This window comes from Acomys russatus, chromosome 6 (assembly GCF_903995435.1).
Source record: "Acomys russatus chromosome 6, mAcoRus1.1, whole genome shotgun sequence".
Lineage (NCBI taxonomy): Eukaryota > Metazoa > Chordata > Mammalia > Rodentia > Muridae > Acomys > Acomys russatus.
The window spans coordinates 67177814-67203135 of record NC_067142.1 but is presented as its reverse complement, the minus strand read 5'-3'; the positions used below and the strand labels follow the sequence as shown (position 1 = coordinate 67203135).

The following is a 25322-nucleotide window of genomic DNA, read 5'->3' as shown; positions in this document are numbered from 1 at the left end:
TTCAATGCAGGAAAGGGATTCTTTTCCACAGCTAGCGTACCTTTCTTTGCACAGGACTTGCACTTAAGGTTTTCATTTATGACATCTTCTTCCCCAAACAAAAGACAAATAAACAATCTCCAAATTAAAACTTAACTTTCCCCCCATGTTTTAGTGTGTGTAGCATCCCAAATTTGAAGAAATTTAAAATAGGTAGGCATAGAAAACAATGAAGCAGCTGGGGCCAGTGGTGGCACACGCCTTTAATCCCAGCACTTGGGAGGCAGAGGCAGGTGGATCGCTGTGAGTTCAAGGCCAGTCTGGTCTACAAAGTGAGCCCAGGACAGCCAAGGCTACACAGAGAAACCCTGTCTCGAAAACCCCCCAAAAAAAGAAAAGAAAAGGGGCTGGAGAGATGGCTCAGAGGTTAAGAGCACCGTCTGCTCTTCCAAAGGTCCCGAGTTCAATTCCCAGAAACCACATGGTGGCTTACAACCGCCTGTAATGAAATCTGGTGCCTTCTTATGGCAGGCACACATGTGGGCAGAAAACTGTGTGAATAATAAATAAATCTTTAAAAAAAAAAAAAAGAAGAAGAAGAAAAGAAAACAATGAAGCATCACTGGTGCTATCTGGGCTGGGGCTATGACTCAGTACTCGCCTAGCATGCCTGAAGCCCTCACCTGGGTCCCTAGCACTGCCTAAGGCCAGTGTGGTGGCACATACCTGTAATCCCAGCACTCACTCCGAAGGTGGAGTAAGGAGGGTAGAAGCCAGCCTTCCTTACATAGGGAATTGGAAGCTAGCCTGGGATACACGAGACCCTATCTAAACAAGCAAGCCAAAAGTAATACCAGGCACACGGAAACTTTCATCCCAATGACTATAGAAATAAAAACTGAAATAGAGCGTAAGCATTCACACAAAAGCTCTAATTGGAAGGGAGGAATCAAGGGAAAGAGAAGATGGGACTAATTGCAGAAGAGTGAGGCCACAGAAGGATAGGACCAGCACTTAACAGGCTACTGGAGTGGCCTGAGGTCTAGACGTTTTTGTTAGTCATAAGGATGGTATTTTTAATAGTTAGCTGGGTGTGGTGGTGCCTGCCAACTATCTGAGCAGTCCCAGGCTACTGTGGGCCAGGGTGAGAGATGTTGGCTCAAAGAACAAAACAAAACAAAAATCTCTATTTCTGGAGCCAGGCACAGCACACACCTTTAATCCCAGCACTTGGGAGGCAGGGGCAGGCAGAACTCTGTGACTTAGAGGCCAGCCTGGCCTACATAGTGAGTTCCAGGACAGTCAGGACTACATACACAGTGAGACCCTGTCTCAAAAATAAATCATCAAACAATGAAAACAAACAAAATCTGTACTTAATGGTCTGAGCTGATTTTTCCATGCAAGCTACAGATCCTTGCAGACACCGTGCACTTGGGTTTTTTTCCTCTTGCGATAAGGATTGCATTCCACACATTGTTGGCAAGGAAGGCAAGACCTGCTTGCTGACTAATAAGCAGGCTGTGAATTAAGGGCAGGTGAGCCTCCTTCATGGTCCTCATTTCTATATTGAATCTTAGTCCAAAGTACTTAGGGTTCCAATTTCCACTTCACCCCTCATCAAACAATGGGAGAAGCTCTTGCCAGGAGTGTGGTCCACAGCAGCTGGGCTACACAGCAAGACTGCAAGACCATTTCTTGCTGTTGTTGTTGAGGTTTTTGTTTAGTTTTGTTTTTTCAAAAATAGAGTTTTTCTATGCAGCCTTGGATGTCCTGGAACTCACCAGACTGGCCTTGAACTCACAGAGATCCACCTGCCTTTGCCTCCTAAATGCTGGGATTAAAAGTGTGTGCCACCACCAACTGGTTAAAGACCCCCCCCTTTTCTTTTTCTTTCTTTCTTTCTTTCTTTCTTTCTTTCTTTTTTTTTTCAAGACAGGGGTTCTCTTGTAGTTCTTGCTGTCTTGGACTTGCTTTGTAGACCAGGCTGGCCTTGAACTCACAGAGATCCACCTGCCTCTGCCTTCCAAGTGCTAGGATTAAAGGCATGCGCTTACACTACATTTGTTTGTTTGTTTGTTTGTTTTTGAGACCCCTTTTAAACAAGACAGATTGAAAAAAAGGACTATATAAAGATGTGTGTGTGTGTGTGTGTGTGTGTGTGAGAGAGAGAGAGAGAGAGAGAGAGAGAGAGAGAGAGAGAGAGAGGCCTATTTAAGAAGAGGAAGCAGATCAGGGTCAATGAGACAAGATAGAAAGGGGTTTATGATCACTACACAGTATATACATGTAAGAAAGTGTCGGATTAGAGAGATGGCTCTGAGGTTAAGAGCACTGTCTGCTTTTCCAGAGGTCCTGAGTTCAATTCCCAGCAAGTGAATGGTAGCTCACAATCACCTATAATGTGATCTGGTACCCTCTTCTGGCAGGCAGGTACAAAAGCAGGCAGAACATTATATACATAATAAATAAATAAATCTTTAAAAACAGAGAAAGTGGAAGCTGGGTGTGGTGGTACATGCCTGTAATCCCAGCACTCGGGAGGCAGAGGCAGGCGGATCACTGTGAGTTCGAGGCCAGCCTGATCTACAAAGTGAGTTCAGGACAGCCAAGGCTAACACAGAGAGACCTTGTCTTGAAAAAAAAACAAAAACAAAAAACCAGAGAAAGTGTTAAAGAAAAACCATTATAATATATAATTAATATATACCAAAAAAACCCCCAACATAATACCAATCTGGTGTGGTGGCGCATGCCTTTAATCCCAGGATTTGGGAGGCAGAGGCAGGCAGATTGCTGTGAGTTTGAGGTCAGTTTGGTCTACAAAGCAAGTCCAAGACAGCCAGGGCTACACACAAAGAAACCCTGTCTCAAAAAACAAACAAACAACTAAATCATAATATGAGAGGACAGCTTAGGGACTGTTGAAGGATGGTCTTGTACGGTGGTTTTTCAGAAGCTGATTTCAGTGCCCAGAGATCTGGTTACTGCCCTGCTGCGGCATTGTTATGGAGGTTGAACCATCTCCCCTGCCCATGTGATGTAAGGAATGTTCCCCAATTATCCCTGATTGGTTAATAAAGATGCTGAAGCCTATGACTGGGCAGAAGAGAGGAGTTCAGGTTCCCAGGCTTGGGGTAGAGAGACCGGGAGACCAGGAGGAGAGGAAGCTGGGGATTAAGGAGTCACCATGGGGCAAGAAGGGTGATTAGCATGCGGCCATGAAGACAGACTGATAGAACAGAAGCTACCCAGATTGGCAAGTGATTGGCTTTTATGTGGGTTTAAGGGTAGTAAGATTAGAATAGCTAGCCAGATGTGGTAGCTTTAATCCCAGCACTCAGGGAGGTAGAGGCACGGGGGAAATCTCTGAGTTTGAGGCCAGCCTGGTCTATAAATCGAGTCCAGGACAGCCAGGGCTATACAGGGAAAACCTGTCTTAAAAAAAAAAAAAAGATTAGAATACCTCAGAATCTGCCCAGCCTAGAACCTACAGCTTAATAATTATAGTCTCAATGTGTAGTTATTTGGGAAAACTACTGGTTGAGGAGTAACTGGGCTTTACTAATACATGAATATTAATCGTTAATATTCATCTACAAGGGAACCTGGGATTGACTCCATTCTTCTACTAAAGCATCTGCTGCCACCACTAGCCAGGTTCTTTTCCCTCCTACCTGAACTTGTTCATATTTATTGAATATGTCAAAGGGCAAAATGATAATAATTAAGTCTTAAAATTTTTTTTTGTTTGTTTTTTCGAGACAGGGTTTCTCTGTGTAGCCTTGGCCACCCTGGGCTCACTTTGTAGACCAGGCTGGCCTCGAACTCACAGGGATCCGCCTGCCTCTGCCTCCCGAGTGCTAAGATTAAAGGCGTGCGCCACCACACCCGGCTAGGCTTAAAATCTTAATTGATCTTACAATTCCAAATCTAGAATGACAACAACACTTTATTCCATTAACAACAACAACAAAAAGTGTTCCAAAGGGCTGAGAAGACAAAAAAAAAAAAAAGGTTGCTATGATGGATAAGCTCCCCAAACCTGGTCTCTTTCCTCTTGGAATCATAGAACCAATAATAACAAGACTGAATGCTAACTGAACAGCGAAGGACACGTTTATTGGTCAAGAACAGAAGTAAGAGATAAACTCAACAGTCAAGTCCTTAACATTTAGGGATCAGGAAATTTTGTTAATTTTAGATTTTTATTTATGAGCATTTTGATACATCTCTCTACCAGCTTTTGTTTTGTGCAGGCAGCTGCACTGGTGCCCAGGACCACCCAGAGGCCGTGGGAGGACATTGGGCATCTTCCTCTGTCAAACCCCATCTTATTCCCTGGGCTGTCACTGACACTGAGTTAGGCTGCCTGCCAGGCTCCAGTAATCCTATTGTCTCAGCCCTCGACAGCACCTGGGGTTATAGACCACGTCTGGCTTTTGTGTGGGTATTCAGGATTCAAACTTGGCTCTTGGTGCTTGCTCAGTAAGCACTCTTACCTACTTAGTCATCTCCCCTACCCCAGGGGGTGTGGTTGTCAGGAAGTTTTAAAAACCAAGTAAAAGAAATGAGAAGGAGCTACGGTTCACACCTACTACTCTAGCACACTGGGAACAGAGGAGGAGGTTTGCGAAACTGGTCCACCTAGCCAGTTCCAGGTCAGCCAGAGCCACACAGCGAAATCCAGTGGGGGATGGGGAGGGAGGGAGGGAGAAAAGAGAAAAAAGAAAGCCACGCGTGGTGGCTTTTAATCCCAGCACTCCGGGAAGCAGAGTCAGGCAGATCTCTGTGAGTTCGAAGCCAGTCTAGTCTACAAAGTGAAGCTATCACACAGAGAAACCCTGTCTCTGAAACTGAAAAAAAGCAGAGTGTGTTATCACACATTTATAATACCAGAATTTAGGAGGTGAAGGTAGGAGGGGGGGAGAGAAACAGACAGACAGGGAGAGGGAGAGAGAGAGAGAGAATATGGCCTAAAGAGAAATCAGTCTTTTGTTTTGTTTTGTTTTGTTGTTTTGGTTTTTCGAGACAGGGTTTTTCTGTGTAGCCTTGGCTGTCCTGGACTCGCTTTGTAGACCTAGCTGGCCTCGAACTCACAGCGATCTACCTGCCTCCGCCTCCCGAGTGCTGGGATTAAAGGCGCGATCACCACGCCCGGCTGAGGAATCATAGTCATATGTCTTCTGGTAACAAGTTGAGCTCCCTCTTTTTCCTGTTTATATAGTTCTTTCCATTGTTGTCATGGCAACTGCCCACTATCAGTGCTAGGAGGGTTCCTTATTTGCATGCAGATAGCGACATCAAGAGGTCAGAGGGTCTTTAGCAGTCAATCTGGGAGGCATTTTAGATCCAACCATTTTCTGCTACCCACCTAAAAAGAAACTACTGGCCTACAAAACACCCTATACTCACAGGTGAAAATTTGAACCAGGTCAAGGCAGTACACAAACTGGCTTTGTAGACCACTAAGAATATGACCCAGTAATAGAGCAGGCGCTTAACACAGGGAGAGGTTTCACACACACACACACACACACACACACACACACACACACGCACACACACACTCATGCACACACAGACAGGCATGCACACACAACTTTCTATATAAGGTAATATGCTGCTGGGGTGTAGAATGGCCCTTTAAGTGTTGCAACTCTGAAGGGGAAGATTTTCCCTACCGAAGTTCTGCTCCAGCTGCTGGGAAAGTTTTCCCAAAACAATTGTAGCTGCTCTACGAAGGCAGGGAAAGTTGCCCCAGGGGAAGTGTTACAGCTCTGCTCTGAAGGTATCCTAGAAATCAGGAGCCTAACACAACCTCACGCAAGAGATTTTTTTTGGGCCAGGTGTGGTGGCGCATGCTTTTAATCCCAACACATGGGAGGCAGAGGCAGATGGATCCCTGGGAGTTCGAGGCCAGCCTGGTCTACAAAGTGAGTTCCAGGACAGCCAGGGCTACATGGAGAAACCTTGTCTTGGAAAGAGAGAGAGAGAGAGAGAGAGAGAGAGAGAGAGAGAGAGAGAGAGAGAAAGAAAGAGAGAGAGAGAGAGAAGAGAAAACACACCCAGGAGGGTGGCTGTCTCTGCTCAGGTGAGAAGCAGCAGAGAACTGAGCAGAACACAGCCTTCATAAAGGGTTTTTTGGGGGTGAGGGGGACATGGGGAGAACTTTCCAGGGTGGCCTGTCATTAGGGCAAGCTCAGAGATTGGTGGGAATTTTCTTTTCCTTGTACATCAGGGCCTGGCCACTCTCCTTCCTCAGTGCTGAGAATGGCCATTACAGCCATTAGAACACAACCTTTAGGGCTAGAGAGATGGCTCAGTGGTTAAGACCACTGGCTTCTTTTCCAGAGGTCCTGAGTTCAATTCCCAGCAACCACATGGTGGCTCACAACCATCAATAATATGATCTGATGCCCTCGTCTGGCCTGCAGGTGTATAAGCAGGCAGAGCACTGTATACATAATAATACATAAATAAATCTTTAAAAAGAAAACAATTTTTAAGCCAAGCAAGCGTGGTGGCACATGCCTTTAATCCCAGCGCTTGTGAGGCAGAGACAGGTGGATTGCTATGAGTTTGAGGCCAGCCTGGACTACAGAGTCTAGGACAGCCAAAGCTACAGAAAAATTGTCTTAAAAAAAAAAAAAAGAAAGAAAGAAAGAAAAAGAAAACTTTTAGGGCCATTAGGGAAATCTGGGGGGTGGGGCCTGGCCACTTTCCCACCTTGAGGGGCTAGAACAGCAATTACTGCTGTTTTAGCCTTTCTGGCCTTTGGGGGACGTCTGGGGGTGGTGGTGGGGGACAGGCCACAGCTAGCTGCTGGATCTTCTCAAGCAGGGGACCTGGCCACTTGCGGATCTTAAGAGTTTAGTTTATAAAGTATACAAAGTCATCAGGGACTGGCACTATTTAAAAAGGATTAAGTGTGGCCTTGCTGGAGCAAGTATGTCACTGAGGGTGAGTTCCAAGGGTTCAAAAGCCCACACCAGGCCCAGAATTTCTCTGCCTATGGATCAGAAGTCAGCTCCAGCTTCTGTCTGCCTGCATGCTGCCATACTCCCCACCATGATGACAATGGACTAAGTCTCTGACTAAGTGTTGCTTTGGCCATGTGTCTGTTCACAGCAACAGAACAGTGACTAAGATAGACATGAAACTCACACCTGTGACCTCAGCACTTGGAAGGCTAATGCAGGTTTACAGGGAGCTTGAGGCCAACCGGGGCCAAATTGGTAAGCTTTAGGTTCAATGAGAGAGGTAGAAAGCTATTGAGGAAAACACCTAACAGTGATCTCTGGTCTTCACATTCACTCACGAATACATGCATGGGCACACCCACATGAACATATACCTTATTACAGGATTTCATTGTGTGGCGATTGGAATAGGTATGGCCCCCAGAGACTCGTGTGTTTGAATGCTTGGCCCATAGCGAGTGGCACTATTAGGAGGCCTTGGAGTAGATGTGGCCTTGTTAGAGGAACTGTGTCACTGTGGGGGTGGGCTTTGAGAGCTCTTAGGCTCAGGCTACACCCTGTGCAGTGCCCTTGCTGCCTTCAGATCAAGATGTAGAACTCTCAGCTCCGTCTTCAGCACCATGTCTGGCTGCACACTGCCATGCTTCTCGCCATGATGATAATGGACTAAACCTCTGAAACTGTAAGCCAGCCCCAATTAAATGTTTTCCTTTATAAGAATTGCCGTGGTCATGGTTTCTCTCCATAGCAACGGAAACCCTAATAAACCTTAACTGGCTTCTGTTGTCCAGCAAATGAATTCAGAAGACACAACATAAAAAACAGCTGTGTTTATTACAATCTCATGGGTAGGTACAGTGATCAAAAGGACCACTGAGGAGGAAAACATTCCTAGAACATTTTGCAAAACTTTCTTAGGCAGGCATTATTATTAGTTCCTAATTATTTTAGACATAGTCTCATGTAGCCTAGGCTGATCCTCTGGTGAATACATTTTCTTTGGGGGGGGGGGCAGGGGGTTGTTTTTGTTTTTTTTGAGACAAGGTTTCTCTGTGTAGCCTTGGCTGTCCTCAAACTCATAAGTGATCCATCTGCCTCTGCCTCCATAGTGCTGGGATTAAAGGCATGTGCCACCACACCGGGCTTGTGAATACATTTAGTTGGTTTTTTAAAACAGGGTTTCTCTATGTAGCCTTGGCTGTCCTGGAACTCTCTCAGTAGACCAGAATGGCCTCAAACTCACGACCTGCCTCTGCCTCCTGAGTGCTGGGAGTAAAGGTGTGCACCACTGCCTGCCTAGGCTGATCTCAAACTTGGTGCAGCTGGGAAAAAAAAAAAGATCTTCAATTCGTAATCTTTCTCCCTCCATGCGGAGATGGACCACAATTGCAGCTTTCGTAATGATAGTGGGGATTGAACCCAGGACCTTGAGCTTGTCTAGAAAGTGCTCTTCCAGTGGAGCTATATCCCCAGTGCCATTACAGAGACATCCTGTCTGATAGATAGGATGCAAAAAAAAAAAAAAAAAGATTGTAAAATTCTGTTGTTTTAATTGCGGCAGGTGACTATGATCTGCCTCATGTTCTGGCAGGAATGTGGATTTGATTGGAATTCTGGGAACTTTTCGAGGATATATAAATGCTAGAGCCCCATAGGTGGATGGCTGGTTGCTGTTGGTTTCAGATTGTCAAGCAGTCGTGTGCAAAGAAAGAGAGAAATCAGATAGCCTGAAGGTAAAGATCAAACTTGTCCCCAAGGAATTAGACACCCCTAATTGGCAGAAGTGATTAACTATAAAGATGCATCCCTTATCCCTCAGTCTTTCCCTTTCTCCTACCTAGTGTAGAGGACTGAAAGGGATGAAGGTGGATAAGCAGGGAGCCTGGGGGAAGGGAAGACAGAAACAGAGATGGGGGGAGGGCACTCAAGAGGACCAGGTTTAATTCCCATAATTTGGCTCACAACTATCTGTAACTCCGGTTTCAGAGGATCTGACACCCTCTTCTGTCTTTCAAGGGAACTGAACTCACAAGCAATACACATAGACATATACAAATCTCTTGGACTCACTTTGTAGACCAGGCTGGCCTCGAACTCACAGTGATCCGCCTGCCTCTGCCTCCCGAGTGCTGGGATTAGAGGCGTGCGCCACCACGCCCAGCTCATACCTGATTTTTTAAAATTCTTTTCTCCCTTTTCTTTCTCCGCATCACTCTCCTGGAACTCCCTCTGTAGACCAGGCTAGCCTAGAATTCAAGAGATCTGCCTGCCTCAGCCTGCCAAGTACTGGGATTAAAAGCATGGGCCACCACCCTCTGGCTTGATACCGTTTTCACAGCCAGTGCCAGAGAAGGGGTAATAAATACAATGGAAAAGCTTAATAATTTAAAGAGCTTTTATAAAATCACTATTGGCTAGACTTATGGCAACTTGACACAAGCTATAACCAAATTAACTCCCAATGTTCCTCTGAGATAAAAGACTTCCCCTCCAGATCCATCCTCCTCCCAACCTGCCCAAGGACCTACATTCCTGTGACCCCAACCCCTAATGGGTTTTTCCTTATAAACCCTTGAAGCTCCAGTATCATTCTCCCACCCTGCTCCATCAGGAAGGATTGTGATCCAAAGCTCTGAGACCATAATACAGTACCCTGTGTACGTTGCATTGATATCCAGTCCTGGTGGTCTTTTTTTTGGGGGGGTCCTCATGATCTGGGTAATCTCAGCATAACACCTCCATAAGATCTGTTGGTGCACTCAGGAGGCAGAGGCAGAGGCAGGTGGATCTCTGAGTTTGAGGGCAGCCTGGTCTACAAAGCTAGCCCAGGACAGCCAAGGCTACAGAGAAACAACCCTGACTCAAAAACAAAACAAAACAAAAACAAAAAAAAAAAAACACCTAAGACCTGGTTGGCCATGGACCAGCCTTTAGAGCATTTTCTTAATTAGTGATTGACTGGGGAGGGCCCAGCTTTTTGTGGGTGGTGCCGCCCCTGTGCTGGTGGTCCTGGAATATACATGTGTATATATATATTTTTGTTAATTTTTTTGGTTTTTTCAAACAGGGCTTTTCTTGTAGTCCTGGACTCACTTTATAGATCAGGCTGGCCTCGAACTCACAGCGATCTCCCTGCCTGTCTCTGGAGTGCTGGGATAAAAGGCATGTGCCACCATGCCCAGCATTGTAAAATGAAAGCAGACACAGCATTTCTAAAGCATGTAGAGAGCTGAACTCCAGGCTTAACTGACTCAGACTCGTCAAAAGTGCCTGAGGGAACCGTTTGTCTCAAGGAGTGAAGGGGCAGTGAACCAACCTATCCCACCCCACCCAGCTGAAACATACTTGAGTCGTTTTTTTTTTGTTGTTGTTGTTGTTGTTTGAGACAGGGTTTCTCTGTGTAGCCTTGGCTATCCTGAACTCACTTTGTAGACCAGGCTGGCCTCGAACTCACAGCAATCCTCCTGCCTCTGCCTCCCAAATGCTGGGATTAAAGGCGTGCGCCACCACCGCCCGGCTTGAGTCTTATCTTTACTGAACTGCTTCAATATTTTTCTTTTATTGTCCATCTGGATTTTACTTCCTCTGGAAAACACTACTGATGGGAGACCCTTAAGTGACTGCTTATATTTCCAAGAGCTGAAAGGGGCCCAGATGAAAGACAGCCATGACCACTAGGCCTGTCTGTGGAAGGACTGCAGGCTTTGTCCCAGGTAAAAGCAGTCTTGGTGGGCTTTGCCCCTTGGAAACACCACGGATACCCAACTGAGATTGGCATTGTGATAGACTAAGTGGAGCCATCCCGGGTCCGGAATTCAGGAAAAGGCCTAGGGACTCTAGCCAGGCTATTGTGTTTCTAATCGAACGTCGATGGGAGGAGGAATTGGGAGGAGGGATCTGGAGGCGAGGCCGGCCATCCTGCCCTAGAGAGAGACGCTGGTGGAGAGGAAAGAAGGCTGTAGGTTTGGACCACGAGGGTGCGGATTGGATGGGGAGAGGCTCAGTGTGCAGGCCAGGAGACACCAAGAGTTCCATCCAGTGGTGCTGATACGCGGAAGGTTTATTCTCGTTTCCCTTGAATCTTTTACCCCTCCTGCATAGGAGAGCTGGGTTGTATAATAAGGTCTAATTGTTAAGAAATAAAGCCAACACCTGTCTTGTTAACTCCTGCTGTCTCAAACGTTAAAGTAGTTGAAGTGATTGAAATTGCCCCTCAGAAGCTATTCATTGTGTCTGCCGGGCAGGGGAGGGGGGTGGACAGGTGCTCTCTTCCTGCCACTTCTTCCCAGCACAGCAGCACTGTCACCCTAGAGGCAGGTGGCCACAGAACCAGGTTCTAATGTCCAGCAGCTTCACCACAGTCCCCAGGGGGCCAGGCAGGAGTTGCTGGGAAACCAAACCTTCAGGTATTTCCCTGTTTGTACAAAGCAGCCCAGAGTCCTTTAAAGATCTCATCCTCTTCCACCACCACCCCCCAAACAAAAAAGCAGTTTGACAAACCAAGTTTTTATTTCCAGCAACATCTGTCTATAATATAAACACACAGAAACAGCCTTGACAAAGGGCTAGGAAGCCCTTCCATATAACAACAAATTATACAATTAATCTCAGTCTCAATCTCTCTCTCTCTCTCTCTCTCTCTCTCTCTCTCTCTCTCTCTCTCTCTCTCTCTCTCTCTCACACACACACACTCACACACACACACACACACACACACACACACACACACACACACAGCCCAGCCCAAAGAGCCAAGACTATAATGCATACATATGTGCAGTAGTTCCAGCCAAATGAAGGGTGACTGACGGCTACCAGTTCCAGCCTTTAGATCAGGTTAAAATATTTCTTACTCCAAGTCTTCTTGGGAGTTAACTGAGCTTCCCCCACCTTGTCCGGACACGGTGTCAGTTTACGTTTATCGAGGAGAATCCCAGTGGCACATTTTGTGGAGATATTAGAGCAGGCTCCAGAGACTAAAGACCTGACGTTACCACCCATGTCACCACCAAGGTCAGCCTCTCCTTTCTCCAGTCTCCACTCTAGACCAGGGTAGGAGCGAGCTGGGGGAGTGAGGCTTGAAGTCCTTACTCAAAGGCCATTACCGCCAGGTACAGGTTTTGGGTTCCTGTCGTCCCCGCCATTTTTTGCTTTCTAGTCTAGGACTCTTGTCTATTCCCACATAGGAGGGGGAGGTGGCGGTGGAAACTTTAATTAGTTTCAGGCCACCCAATGGTGGTAGGAAAGGGAGGAGGGGCAGGAGACAGGAGGGAGAAGTGGCTGGCGGTATTAAAATCATATCCTAGCTAAAATATAAAGTGAGGGGTCCAGTGGGACCTCAAAGACAAGGAAGGCATCCTGTGCAGCTACAGCCAGCAGGGGCTGGAAACTGTAGCACCTGAGTAAGGCAAGTGGAAAACAGTCACCACAGCAGGTCACACCAGGAACGAAGAGGTCTGTTTGAATTCTCCCTAGGAAAACAAAACTTCCAGTCAACTCTACAGTCCATTTTGTTCATCATAAATGCACAAACAGGCTAGAAACATCCACTTGATGGGGATGGTCTTCCCCGCCCCTGCCTTCCCGACAGCAGGCACACTCACCTCACTCCGAGCACTCGGCTGGCTATAAATCACCTTCTTACCCGGTGCAGTCCTGTGAGCAAACCAGAAACGGGAGATGCTCAGGCCCTAGCAATTAATGTTATCCTCACCACTACCTGTGGCCAGAATGGAGAACTTTGCAGGAAAACCGAGTGTTTAGAAGGAAGGTGCTGGCAGGCGACAAAGACAGAAGTCCAGTTGTCATTCCTTCCAAAACAACTACTTCCACCTCACTCCCCACCCCAACCCACTACCCAACCAGAGGCTCAGCTTAGCTCCAAACCACACGTGTATCCATGTTCTTAAGGAGAACCCTGGGAAACCATCACGCTCACCCTTTCTTTGTTCCTGAAAAAGGAAAAAAAAAAAAAAAAGAAAAGAAAAAAAGAAAAAGATCATATGTAGCTATAATTCTGGAATTTTGGTTTCTTTTAAAAAACACAGAAATATAAGAATATGTTTTCATTTTAATCCCAGGTGTGGGGATATGAGGTTGCTTTGGACTTGGGACAGCAGCTGACTATGATTTGCCTAGTGCTCCAGCAGCGGCGTGGTTTTGCTTAGTGCAGATAGTGTCTACGATTGGGTGACGTTTAGAATTCTGGGAACTTTTCAGAGGATATATAAATGTTAGGCCCCCAGAGGTGGGATGGGTAGTTGTTGGTCATTCAGTGGGGGGTTGGCTGTGGTTTCTTGGCAGTCATGGTCAAAAAAGAAAATTAGATTCAGAAATTTTCCTAATTCCTCTCTCTCCTGTATTAGGAGGTGAAACTGGGGGTGGGGTGGAGGTAAAAAAGAACCCACAATATAGCAATATAGCAAAGACCAGCTACAGCCACGGCTGCTATCAGAATAGAACACAGCCCAGCATGGGAATTAGGAGGCAGTGGTATCAAGTCTCCACGTTCCCTTGGACGATGGTGCTAGCACATGGAACATGGTAGCAAGGTCCACACTCAGACAGCACCCACAACATGCAGGGATGAAGGAAAGTCCAGCTGGGCACAGTAGCATATGCCTCTAACCCCAGCACTTGGGAAGGCTGAGGCAGGAGGATCACTGTTGAGTTGGAGGGTATGGCTTCAGGCCAGCCAGTGCAATCACAAGCAAGCAAGCTTCCAAAGGAGGAAACGTTTAACACTTACTTTCAAAGTATCCTCGGCTATAGGCGAACCAGATGCCAAAAACCAAGACTCCAAGGAGAATCAGTGTTACCAGGACAGCTGCCACGATGCCCCCCACATTCAGCTCCACTGTGAGACCGAGAGGAGGAGAGGTCAGTGGCCTTGATTTGCAACTCTGGTGCTGACACCGCTGTCAACAGCCACATGGAAACCAGCTTATGATCACATACCAGCTCTCATGAGGCCACAGCCAGCTCTTACTCACCAGCTTCCATGCGTATGGCCTCTGACTTCATGGGCGTCCCAAACCCATTCTGGGCCTGGCAGTAGTATTCACCACTATCAAAGGCTGTCACAGGATCAAAGATCTAGAGGGCAGAGAGCAAGCTGGCTTCTGGCTCGAATAAAGCAGGCACCTGTCCTGCTAGTTCTGCCTCCAGCCTGAAGTTGGCCCCAACACTGCTGCTTCCTTCCCACCCTCAGGGCTTCTATGACTGCTCCCTCTGCCCGCCCCCCTCCGCCCCGCCCGTCGTTCACCTCTCTCCCCGTCTCCTACCAGATTCCCTGACTTTGGATCAACGGTGTATGAGGAATTGAGGAAGGCACGGGTTTTCTTGGCATCTGCAGCCATGAATATCCCATCCTTGAACCAGGAATACTCAGACGGCGGGGAGCCATCCTTTTCCGAGCAGGTCAGCACTGCCCTGTTCCCAATGGTGACAGAGGAGGGGATGTTGACGGTCGGCTTGGATGGAGGCACTTGGGAAGGAAAAGGAAAAAAAAAGGTGCTGAATACACAGGCAAGAGGGTTACAGGGGTGCAGGGAACTAACTAGGGTGACACTCTCAACCAATCAGTTATAGTGACTACCCGTACGCCCTTAGTTCCTATCAAACCAGGGGCTCACCCCCTCTATACTCACGCCACCCACAAGGCCTAAAGCTTAGCAGTCTGCTATCAGGTTCAGGGAAGCAACTGGCTTTAATTAAGCCCACGTGAGATTACACGGCACATACCAAGCACAGTGAGGTGGATGCTGACCTCCCCATAATTCTGGCCACCGTCCTCCGAGACCATACACGTATAATCCCCGTTGTCTTTCCGGGTCACAGAGCTGAATTCGATGCCACTGGATGAGAAGGTAACTCGGTCTGCATAGGGAGCTACCCAGGAGACGGAAGCAGAGGCAGAAGAGACAAAGTCAGCTGGAAGGCTAAAGGAAGATGAATGTGGCACCCAAGACACATTTTTTTTTTTTAAGATTTATTTATTATTTATACAGTTTTCTGCCCGCATGTGCACCTTCCCACCACAAGAAGGCACTGGCTTTCATTACAGATGGTTGTGAACCACCATGTGGTTGCTGGGAATTGAACTCGGGACCTCTGGAAGAGCAGACAGTGCTCTTAACCTCTGAGCCATCTCTCCAGCCCAACCAAGACACATTCTTTATCCTCCACTATGGGAAAGGGATGAGCCTTGAGCCCCAGGATGTAGTCCCACCTCTGGAAATCCAGGCTGGCCACTCTTGATGATTACTCTGCCATCTTAGCAACTGGGGCAATTTACCTGTGATCTGATTGTTGTAGCAAACGAGTGCGGTAGTGCTGCCTTGAACGAACTTCCATTCCACTCGGGGAGAGGAGAAACCAGAGTAGGTACAGGACAACTTGATGGCTGCAGACAGGGTCAAAATGAGAGGAAGACGTCTCCCCTCCAAAGCACAAGCTAGGATGTGTGCCTTCCTGACCCCGCCCCCACCCTGACCCTCCACAGCTCTGGCCACTCACGTTCATTCTCGGGAACCTCGACACCATTAGCTTGAGAAGTGTACACTGCACCCTTGCCTTGTACCGAAGAGCCTGAGAGGGCGGAAAGAGGGACCTCGTCAGCAGGAAACCGAGGTGCCATGGGGCAGGAGACGAAGGGCAAATCAAGCTGGCTGGTATCCTGATTTTTTGGGTTTTTTTTTTTTTGGTTTTTTTTCCAAGATAGGGTCTCTCTGTGTAGCCTTGGCTGTCCTGGACTCCCTTTGTTGACCAGGCTAGCCTCGAACTCACAGCAATCCACTTGCCTCTACCTCCCAAGTGCTGGGATTAAAGGCGGCACCCCGCTGCCGCCTGGCTCCCCTAAACACTTTTAATGTATTGTATTCCGGTCTACCAGTACTACTCCTATCGGTGGAAATAAGACATTTCTTTCAAATACAACTTTAATTTTTAATGGCTTCCTCTATGGCTCCCAGTACACTAATTAAATCTCCACTCATCCTAAGGGAGCCTCCAGAATGACATTTCATGGCTCAGAAAAAGCTCCACAAAACACTGCGGCCACTTTGTGAAAACAATTCTGGAAGGAAGCCAGAAGGCAAGTCAGGCTGGGGAAGGAAGAGAAGGGAGGAAGGACAAAATGGCTCCTTGGTGTCTGTAGGACACTAGCTGCTTTTAAAAGTGTTTTCAGGGATGTTACATTGTTTGATCCCTGAAACAAGCACGACATTTCAGCATGACCAGAATTATTACTCTAGTTTTGCAGGAGGAACTCAAGACTACTAGTAAAGACAGGTGCGCAGCATCGCACTGCTGGCCAGGAGACCGGGCAAGGACAAGAGGTGATCTCAGATCCCCTCGTGAGAGCTGTATACTTGCTAAATGGAGAAAGAAAAGAAAAGAAAAGAAAAGGTTCTATGGGTTGAGGGTAGAGGTATGAGGAGCCAGGAGGCTAAGTAAATAACATGGAAGCGGGAAAAATCTGTCCACAGGACAGTCCCCGTAGTATTAATGACAGGGGACCCTGTGGGGATGGATACACAAGTACATGTGTGCACACCTTCATTTGTTTTCGAAGTCCAAATTCATGAAGATTTTGTTTTGTTTTGAGACAGGGTCTCTCTGTGTTAGCCTTGGCTGTCCTGGACTCGCTTTGTAGACCAGGCTAGCCTTGAACTCACAGTGATCCGCCTGCCTCTGCCTCCTGAGTGCTGGGATTAAAGGCGTGCGCCATCAAGCCTGTCCATGAAGAATGTTTTTATAAGTCAGAGTCTTTAGATAAATGCAGAAGCCAAGTACAGCGCATTCAAGTATGCTCTCCTTCCCCAAAGCACCCACAGAACCAAGTACACTCTCCTGGCCTCTGAGGTTCCCATTATATGAAATGTAAGGGCTGGAACCAGATGGTCTCTGGCGTCCTCTTTTCCTCCACGCTCTCCAAGATGGCTGTCAAGGAGTGCTTTCTTTGTTTCTGCAGGGCTGGGGATCAAAGATAGGGCCGTGCGCAGTGCCGGCATGACTTTCCTACTGAGCTACACCACTCAGCCAGGCATACAGGCTATCTTTTTTTTTTTTTTTAAAGATTTATTATTATGTACACAGTGCTCTGCTTGCATGTACTCCTGCAAGCCAGAAGAGGGCGCCATATCACATTACAGATGGTTATGAGCCACCATGTGGTTGCTAGGAATTGAACTCAGGACCTTTGGAAGAGCAGGCGGCACTCTTAACCACTGAGCCATCTCTCCAGCCCCCATACAGGCTATCTTTATATGCATTTATCCCAGTCAGACACTGTAGGGGAAGGGCTATATGGCCAATGTTCAGCCATCTTGTCAGAGCCTAGGTTCCTATTTCTCCAGCAGTCTGCCATTTACCAGAAACCAGCTGACCCTGTCATGGTTCGGCAGTTAGACTAAAGATAAGATTTAGACAGAGCCACCCTGCTGTATTTTAGATTAAATAAAGATAGCAAAAGATTCGGTGTGGCAGAACATTGTGGCCCGTGTGGAATTCCTCTCGTCTTGAGATAGCCTACAGCTGGGTTGCCATAGCAATATGCTTCCCTGCCCCCTGCCTTATAAAAACTCTGGTGAAATTTTTCAATAAGCGGGTTTGATCAGAATCCAGACTTGCCCCCTTCTCCATGTCTTGTGTTCTGTTCCCTATACAGGAAACTTCTCCTCCTGAGCGTTAGTCGAACCTTGGCAGGCCGGGACAAGACACAAGACAGAGAGTTAGTCCAGTTACTCTCTTCTTGTTGGGTTTCCGCTTTGCTTTGTTGGAGAGAGGACTGCCGTGTAGGCCACACCGGCCTCGGACTTCCTGGTCCTCCTGATTTGAATCTCCCTGCACAGTAGGCAACTCTCTCCCTTTGCCAGGCCTTGTACCCTTCTCCATCTGACAAGTATGGATCCCAAGAACACTCCCTAACGGAGTGTCTAGCATGACGAGTGCCATCCCAGATGTAGGAGCCTTTTGTCTGCATGTATGGACGTGTACTGTGTCAGAGGAGCTCAGAAGAAGGCATCCACTCTCCTGGAACTAAGCTACAGGTGGTCGTGAGCTGCCAAATAGGAGCTGGGAACTGACCCTAGATCCTCTGCAAGACCAGCGCTCGTAACCTCTGAGCCATCTCTCCCAGCCCCTCAGCTGTCATTCTTTTCTGTATAGCCCTGGTTGCCCTGGAAGCTGCTCTGTAGGGGTTGGCCTTGGTAGATCTCTTATCTACCTGCCTCTGCCTCAAGTGCTCAGAATAAAAGCCAAAACCGCCCGGCTCAGATGTTACTCTTAAAAAGTCAAGACTCAGTCTGGAGAGCTGGCTCAGAGGTTAAGAGCTCTGTCTGTTCTTCCAAAGGTCCTGAGTTCAACTCCCAGCAACCACATGGTGGCTCACAGCCATCAACAATGAAAACTGGCATGCAAGCACACACACATATGGGCAGAATACTGTATAAATAATAAATAACTCTTAAAAAAAAGTCAAGACTCATGGATCTGTAAGTTATTTCTTTTCTTTTCTTTTTCTTTTTTTTTTGGTTTTTCGAGACAGGGTTTCTCTGTGTAGCCTTGGCTGTCCTGGACTCACTTTGTAAACCAGGCTGGCCTCGAACTCACAGCGATCCGCATGCCTCTGCCTCCCGAGTGCTGGGATTAAAGGCATGCGCCACCACGCCCGGCTCTGTAAGTTATTTCTAATACTGTCACTTTGCATATTTTCATCATAATTTTAATGTTGAACTCACACAAGTATAACAACAGATCTGGAAATTAAATCAAATAATCATCATGAAATTGGTAAGTCTTCCTAGGGGATACGATTAAAAGCTCAGTGGTTAAAGGCAACTCCCCCTTGATGATGGCCGTATAATCACCAAAGTTTGGTCCTCAAGGAGAAAGGAGAGAATCAACTCCACAAAATTGTCCTTTGACATTCACACACAAATAATAAACCTAATTTTTTTTTAAAAAAAAAAATGTAATCTGTAATCCCAGCTGTTGGAAGGCAAAATGCAAGAAAGCTGATGCAAGTTCAAGGCCAGGGTCCTGTGGATCATAAGTCATCCTTGCCCGGATCTTGATAATCTCGTTCTACAAGCTCTCTGGCGTTTTGCCATTTGCCTTCTGTGGTGCACACACTGTGATGCGTGAGCCAGCTATCTCATGAGGAATGAAAGACTTACTGCGCCAGCTGCTGGGAGAGCTGCCTGCCCTCCAGGATCCTGGCTGCGGTACAATGACGACGACGACACGAGGCGAGTGGTGTAAAGCCCCTACTTCATTCCCCAACTCCCCGACGAAGTTCCCCCCCCCCCCCCCCGAGGAGTAGGCAGCAGTGTCAGTGTACCTCAGTCCCTCCTGTGCCCAGTCTTGTTCCCTTCCTCTCCTTTTCACAGGTGTGAATCCCTAAGAAAGTGTCTTCCGACTCCCTAAGAAAGTGTCTTTATATCTAGAGTCAGCTTCCCAAGAACCTGACCCACGAAACCACCCAAATGACGAGCAAACATCTAATGAAACTGAAAAGCGGCCTGAAATTCACATGCACACACATGAATCACAATGTGTGAGCGTTATTCCTCACTCAGTTTCCATGTTGAGTAAAGTGTGTAATAATCACCTAGTTAATTAGTTAGAAGTGTGTGTATGCACATGCCGGGGTAAAAACATACAGATCAATAGACAACTTCTGGTAATCTTTTCTCTCCTTTTGCCTTGTCAACAGTGTCTCTTTGTTTCTGCCACTGTGCTATGTACTCCAGGCTGGCTGGCCCACAAACTTCCCTAATCTGGTTTTTTTGTTTTGTTTTTCAAGACAGGGTTTCTTTGTGTAGTCTTGGCTATCCTGGACTCTCTTTGTAGACCAGGCTGGCCTCAAAGCCTGCCTCTACCTCCTGGGTGCTGGAGGCACCACCCCCACTCCTTATCTGGCTTTTTACATGGGTTCCAGCGATTTAAAACTCAGGTCAGGCTTACCAAGCAAGTACTCATTACCTGCTGGGCCATCTCCTGAGGCCCTAAAATTGTCCTTTGAAACTATGAAATCAAAAAGACCTCCAGGATGCCGGGTGGTGGTGGCACATACGCCTTTGATCCCAGCACTTGGAAGGCAGAGGCAGATGGATCACTGTGAGTTGGAGTCTACAGCCTAGTCTACAAAGCAAGTCCAGGACAAACCAAGGCTACACAGAGAAACCTTATTTCAAAAAAACAAAACAAAACCCAAGATTAATTAACTTAAAAAATAAAACTAATTAATTCATGTCAACTGTGCCTGCCGATGTCCTGCATGACTCAAATCCAGCCCCAGCACCACCTTCTTCCTATTTTTCCACCATAGGCCTCAGCCAATGGGGCCCACGTTCCCCTTCGCCACCCTTGACACATCTTCGGAACCAGATGACCAATGTGCAAACGGCAGCTCTGTTTCCTACTTGACTATGTGACCTGGGAAGGCCACTTTAGCCATTTTAAACATTTTGACAGTCTGTAAAATTAAGATGACAACCATTTCCACGTCAAAGTGAGGGCCAAACAAATGAAGTGCTTAGCCTGGCACGGGGCGCACACCTTTAATCCCAGCCCTCGGGAGGCAGAGGCAAGTGGGTCTTCTTTAGTTCCAAGCCAGTCAGAGCTATACGGCAAGACCCCACCTCGAAACAGACTCCAAAGTACTTAGAACAGCGTCTGACCAAGAAGAGGCACCAAATAAGCACTGTACCCACCCATCTCCCCACAGGCTGCCCTAACATCAATGTTTCCTTCAACAAGAAATTTAAATAAGCAGTAAGTACTGCATGAGGGAGGCCTAAGCAAACCCCAGGCCACGGAATTGTCTCCTCTGTCACTGTAACTGCCTTGGGAAGGCCTGCCCTTCTCTAGAACTTTCCTGGATCCCTCCTGGACACCCAACTACATCAGGATGGAGGATTTTCCTGCTCTATTTTCACCCTGGCCTCACCACAGCAGCGACGCCCCCCCCTCCCATTTAAACGTAACTTTTTACCCTTTTACAATACTCTTACCAATGTACACGGTAAATCAAAACAAGGGAATCTTACCCTTTCCATTATAAAGTTGAATTTACTTTTTTAAAAACTACTTTTTTCCTTGTTGTTATTTAAGTTTTTTTGTTGTTATTGTTGTTTTTTTGTTTTTGTTTTTAATGTATATGAGTATTGTTTTCATGCACAACAGAAGAGGAAATCAGACTCTATCACAGACGGTTGTGAGCCACCATATGGTTGCTGGGAATTGAACTCGGGACCTCTGGAAGCGCAGCCAGTGCTCTCCAGCCCCCAAAATAATCTTCTTCTTCTTCTTTTTTTTTTTTTTAAAGGTGTGGCAATACGTGAGTTCAAAGGCAGCCTGGTCTACAGAGCAAGGTCCAGGACAGCCAGGGCTACATTGAAAAACCCTGACTAGAAGAAAAAAAAAAAAAAAAAAAATCTCTTTGTTGGTATTTTTGTTTATTATTCTTTTATGTGGATAGGTGTTTTGCCTGCAGGATGTCTCTGCTCCACCATGCCCATAGAAGCCAAAAAGGAGTCAAATTCTCTAGAACTTGCATTGGAGATAATTATAAGCTGCCCTGTGGATGTCAGGAGTGTGGTGTGGACGCTGGGTACTGAGCCTGAATCCTCTGAAAGAGCAGCTAGTGCTCTTAACCACTGAGCCACATCTCCAGCTCATTTCTTACATTTTGTTTTGGTTGTTGGTTGTGTGAGAGAAACATGGTCTCACCATGTAGCCCAGGCTGTCCTTGAACTCAACACCTTCCTCCCTCGGCTTCCCCAGTACTGGGATTACAGGTGTGCACTACCAAATGCACACAAATTCAGTCACTGATGCAACAGTCCTTAGGAATGGTGACGGCATTAGGACCACCATGTTCAACTTGGAGAACGTGAGACCTGAAGCCAGGTATACACCTGTAATCCGAGCACTTGGCAGGCAGAGGCAGGCAGATCTCTGTTGAGTTCAAGGCCAGCCTGGTCTACAAAGCCCAGAACAGACAAGCGAAACCCTGTCTAGAAAAAGTGAAAAAGAAAAAGAGTTGCAAGGTGGTGCTCTCAACCTCAACTCTCCACAGCCATTCCCCAAAGGCAGATCCAATCTGTGTCTGGTTTTTGGCAATTCCATGCTGACTAGGTGACAAAAGGAAAATATTCAGCAAATCAGAAAATTCCAGCACTACCTGGGCCGTGATAGATAAACTACCCATTTCCGCCTCTCTGGTTGCAGCTGACCATCCCGCAGCACAAAACCACTTCCCAGCTGTTTCCCAATGCCTGGCTCTGCTCAAGCTGAGCTGCTATGTAAAATGCACTTTCCCCTCATTATCTGGTTGGCACCTATCCCTTCTCTGTCTCTCTCTCTCTCTCTTTTTTTTTTTTTCCAGGAAATGACCAGCCACACCCTAGTCCTCTTAGAGCCTCTTTCCTGGATTTTCATTATCCCCTGCAAAAACACCACTGAAATATTTCCCGAGCTGAATGGCGGCGGCGGCGCACACCTTTAGTCCTAATACTTGGGAGGTAGAGGCAGGTGGATTTCTGAATTTTAGGCCAGCCTGGTTTACAGAGTGAGTTCCAGGACAGCCATGGCTACACAGAGAAACCCTGTCTCAAAAGAGTAAAAGAGCCGGGCGTGGTGGCGCACACCTTTAATCCCAGCCCTCGGGAGGCAGAGGCAGGTGGATGGATCTCTGTGAGTTTGAGGCCAGCCTAGTCTATAAAGCAACTCCAGGACAGCCAAGGCTAACACAGAGAAACCCTGTCTCGAAAACAAACAAACAAACAAAACAAAGGAAGAAAGAAAGGGAAATATAGTGGCTGGAGAGATGACGGCTCAGTGGTTAAGAGCACTGGCTGCTCTTCTAGAGGTCTTGAGTTCAATTTTCAGCAGCCACATGGTGGCTCACAACCATCTATACGGGGATCTGATGCCCTCTCCTGGCCTGCAGATAGAGCACCTGTTCTTATGTGCTAGCAGGTATAAACACTCCCATATCTCTCCAGTAAGCGCCGACAGCAGACAGCATGTCTGGCATGTCACTCTAAATACCACTCAACCCCTAGTGCCTGATACTGTGTACCAGGTATTTGCTGAGTGGCATGGAACACAAACAAATTAGATCATAGTCAACCATTCACTTTAATACCTATTGTTGAGGCTTGTCTTCAAAGACAAGTCCAGTTTTTTTGTTGTTGTTTTTTGTTTTGTTTTGTTTTTTGAGACAGGGTTTCTGTGTATCCTTGGCTGTTGTGGAGTCACTTTGTAGACCAGGCTGGCCTCAAACTCACAGAGATCCATCCACCTGCCTCTGCCTCCCAAGTGCTGGGATTAAAGGCATGCGCTCAACAAGTCCAGTTTTTAAATGGGCATGACAAATGAAGAAAACACAAACTTGTTTCAAAATCCAATCCCTGTAATATTTTAATAACAATTTTTTTTCTAAAGTTCTAGCTTCAGGGAAAAGAAAGAAAAAAAAACTGAAATTGTTTATTTATTATTTTTTTGTTTGGTTTGGCATAGGGTCTCATGTAGCCCAGGCTAGCAGGCTAGCCTCCGATTTCTCTGCCTCTTGTCTTTACCCCCTGAATTCTGGGGTTTCAAGATTACTCCTTTAGGCCTGGTTTCCATACATCACTGGGGACTGAATCCATGCCTTCACACGTGTTAGGCAAACACAGAGAGCTACATTCCCAGATCTGGAGACCTAGCATGGGTTTTGGTTTTAGACTTTATTTTTCAGGGAGGCAGAGGTCGGTGGATCATTATGAGTGAGCTCTAGGCTAGCCTTGGTCTACAAAGCAAGTGCAGGACAGCCAAGGCTAGACAAAGAAACCTTGTCTCAAAAAAAAAAAAAAAAAAAAAAAAAAAAAAGACAAACAAAAATTATTTATTTGTATGTGTGTGGACACACACATGTGTGCAGATATCCACAGAGGCCAAAACAAGGCACCACACCCCCTGGAGCTGGAGGTACAGGTGGTTGTGAGCCTCCCAGTGCTGGTGCAAGAAATCAAATTCAGCTCTCAACTGCTGAACCGTCTCAAGTCTGAAAACCTAGACAGCTGTCAGAGAAGGGCACTGGATGTTATGGATGGAAATGAGCTATCATGAGGGCACTGGGACCTGAGCCCCAGTCCTCTATAAGAACAAGCGCCTTTAACCTCTCCAGTCACCCTAGCTGTGTATTTTAAAAACAAGGGGAGGTTTTGGGTTTTGTTTTGTTTTGTTTTGTTTTGTTTTGTTTTGTTTTGTTTGAGCTAGGATTTCAGTGTGTAGCCCAGACTGTTCTCGAAGTGGCTGTCTGAAAAAAAGGGCTGGCTTCAAACTAACACAAATCCTCTGGCCCCAACCTTTTGAGTGAGTGCTGGAACCATGAATGAATGCTTGAGACGATGGGCTTACCCCACCTCCCCAGACTACAAATTTGTTTTTGTTTTTCAAGACAAGGTCTCTCTGTGTTAGCCTTGGCTGTCCTGGACTCACTTTTATAGACCAGGCTGGCCTCAAACTCACAGCGATCCACCTGCCCTCTGTCTCCCGGCTCTACAAACTGATTTTAAATTTAACTGTCTTGAAGCAACATCTACGTTCTCTACCCATAATTCCCACTGTTTCATGTATGGAACCGATCTCTGCACCTGGTATGTGACAAGCCTGCAGGTTGCAAACACAGCGGCAGAGACTGGTTTCTGCACGTAGGTGTGTACACTGCCCAGTACCTGCCGACCTCCAGGGAAAGAACTCAAGAAGAACCAGGAGTAGAGCAAGAGCCAGAAAACCTTCTAGTGCAAGGTCTAAAATAAAATACAAAGTGGGAGAAACGCCTGTGACTGGCTGTCTCGAGTCAACGGAAACCGGAACGGGAAGAAGAAAGGTGAGAGTTACAAGAAGGCTGGAAAACTCACCAAATAGACCAAATAGACCTTGTCACTTGGTCATTCGCGTAAAGCCAGTACCCATAAAACTCGTTAGCACCCTCATTCATTTGTGGTCCTAAATCAAGTGAAAGCTAGCCATAGTGGGACACATCCCAGAACCTGGAATGTAGCAGTGAGGAGATAAGGAGTTCAAGGCCAGCCGTAGCTACTTGGTAGCTCTGAAGCCAGCCTGCACTTCATGGGGCTTAGTTTCAAAGACAACAAAACAACACAACAAGCCACAAATGAGAAGCTTTGCTTTCCTACTGGCAAAGCATGTGTCTTCACTACTTAGAAAAAAAAAAAAAAAGTAAGTTCTATTTGGGGAGAAAAATAGGGGAAAAAGATGAATCCAGTCCCAACGCCTTCATTGTTTTCATGACCATAAGAGGAACCAAAACACAAAAAACAAAACCAAAAAACCTTTATGTAG

General features: G+C 46.7%; 1 protein-coding gene across 1 annotated transcript in view; it reads right to left on the bottom strand.

Annotated features, from left to right (window-relative positions):
- Positions 1–12165: 12165 nt before the first annotated feature.
- The window catches only part of F11r (F11 receptor), a 28090-nt gene continuing 14933 nt past the window's right edge, over positions 12166–25322 (bottom strand). Inside the window, exons 2-10 of the mRNA XM_051147881.1 lie at positions 15480–15551; positions 15259–15366; positions 14706–14852; positions 14246–14448; positions 13955–14057; positions 13711–13818; positions 12901–12913; positions 12566–12617; positions 12166–12433 (exon numbers count right to left, since the gene is read on the bottom strand). Of these exons, the coding sequence (XP_051003838.1) occupies positions 12398–12433; positions 12566–12617; positions 12901–12913; positions 13711–13818; positions 13955–14057; positions 14246–14448; positions 14706–14852; positions 15259–15366; positions 15480–15551 (842 nt within the window). The 3' untranslated portion in view covers positions 12166–12397. The remainder of the gene's footprint in view (positions 12434–12565; positions 12618–12900; positions 12914–13710; positions 13819–13954; positions 14058–14245; positions 14449–14705; positions 14853–15258; positions 15367–15479; positions 15552–25322) is intronic.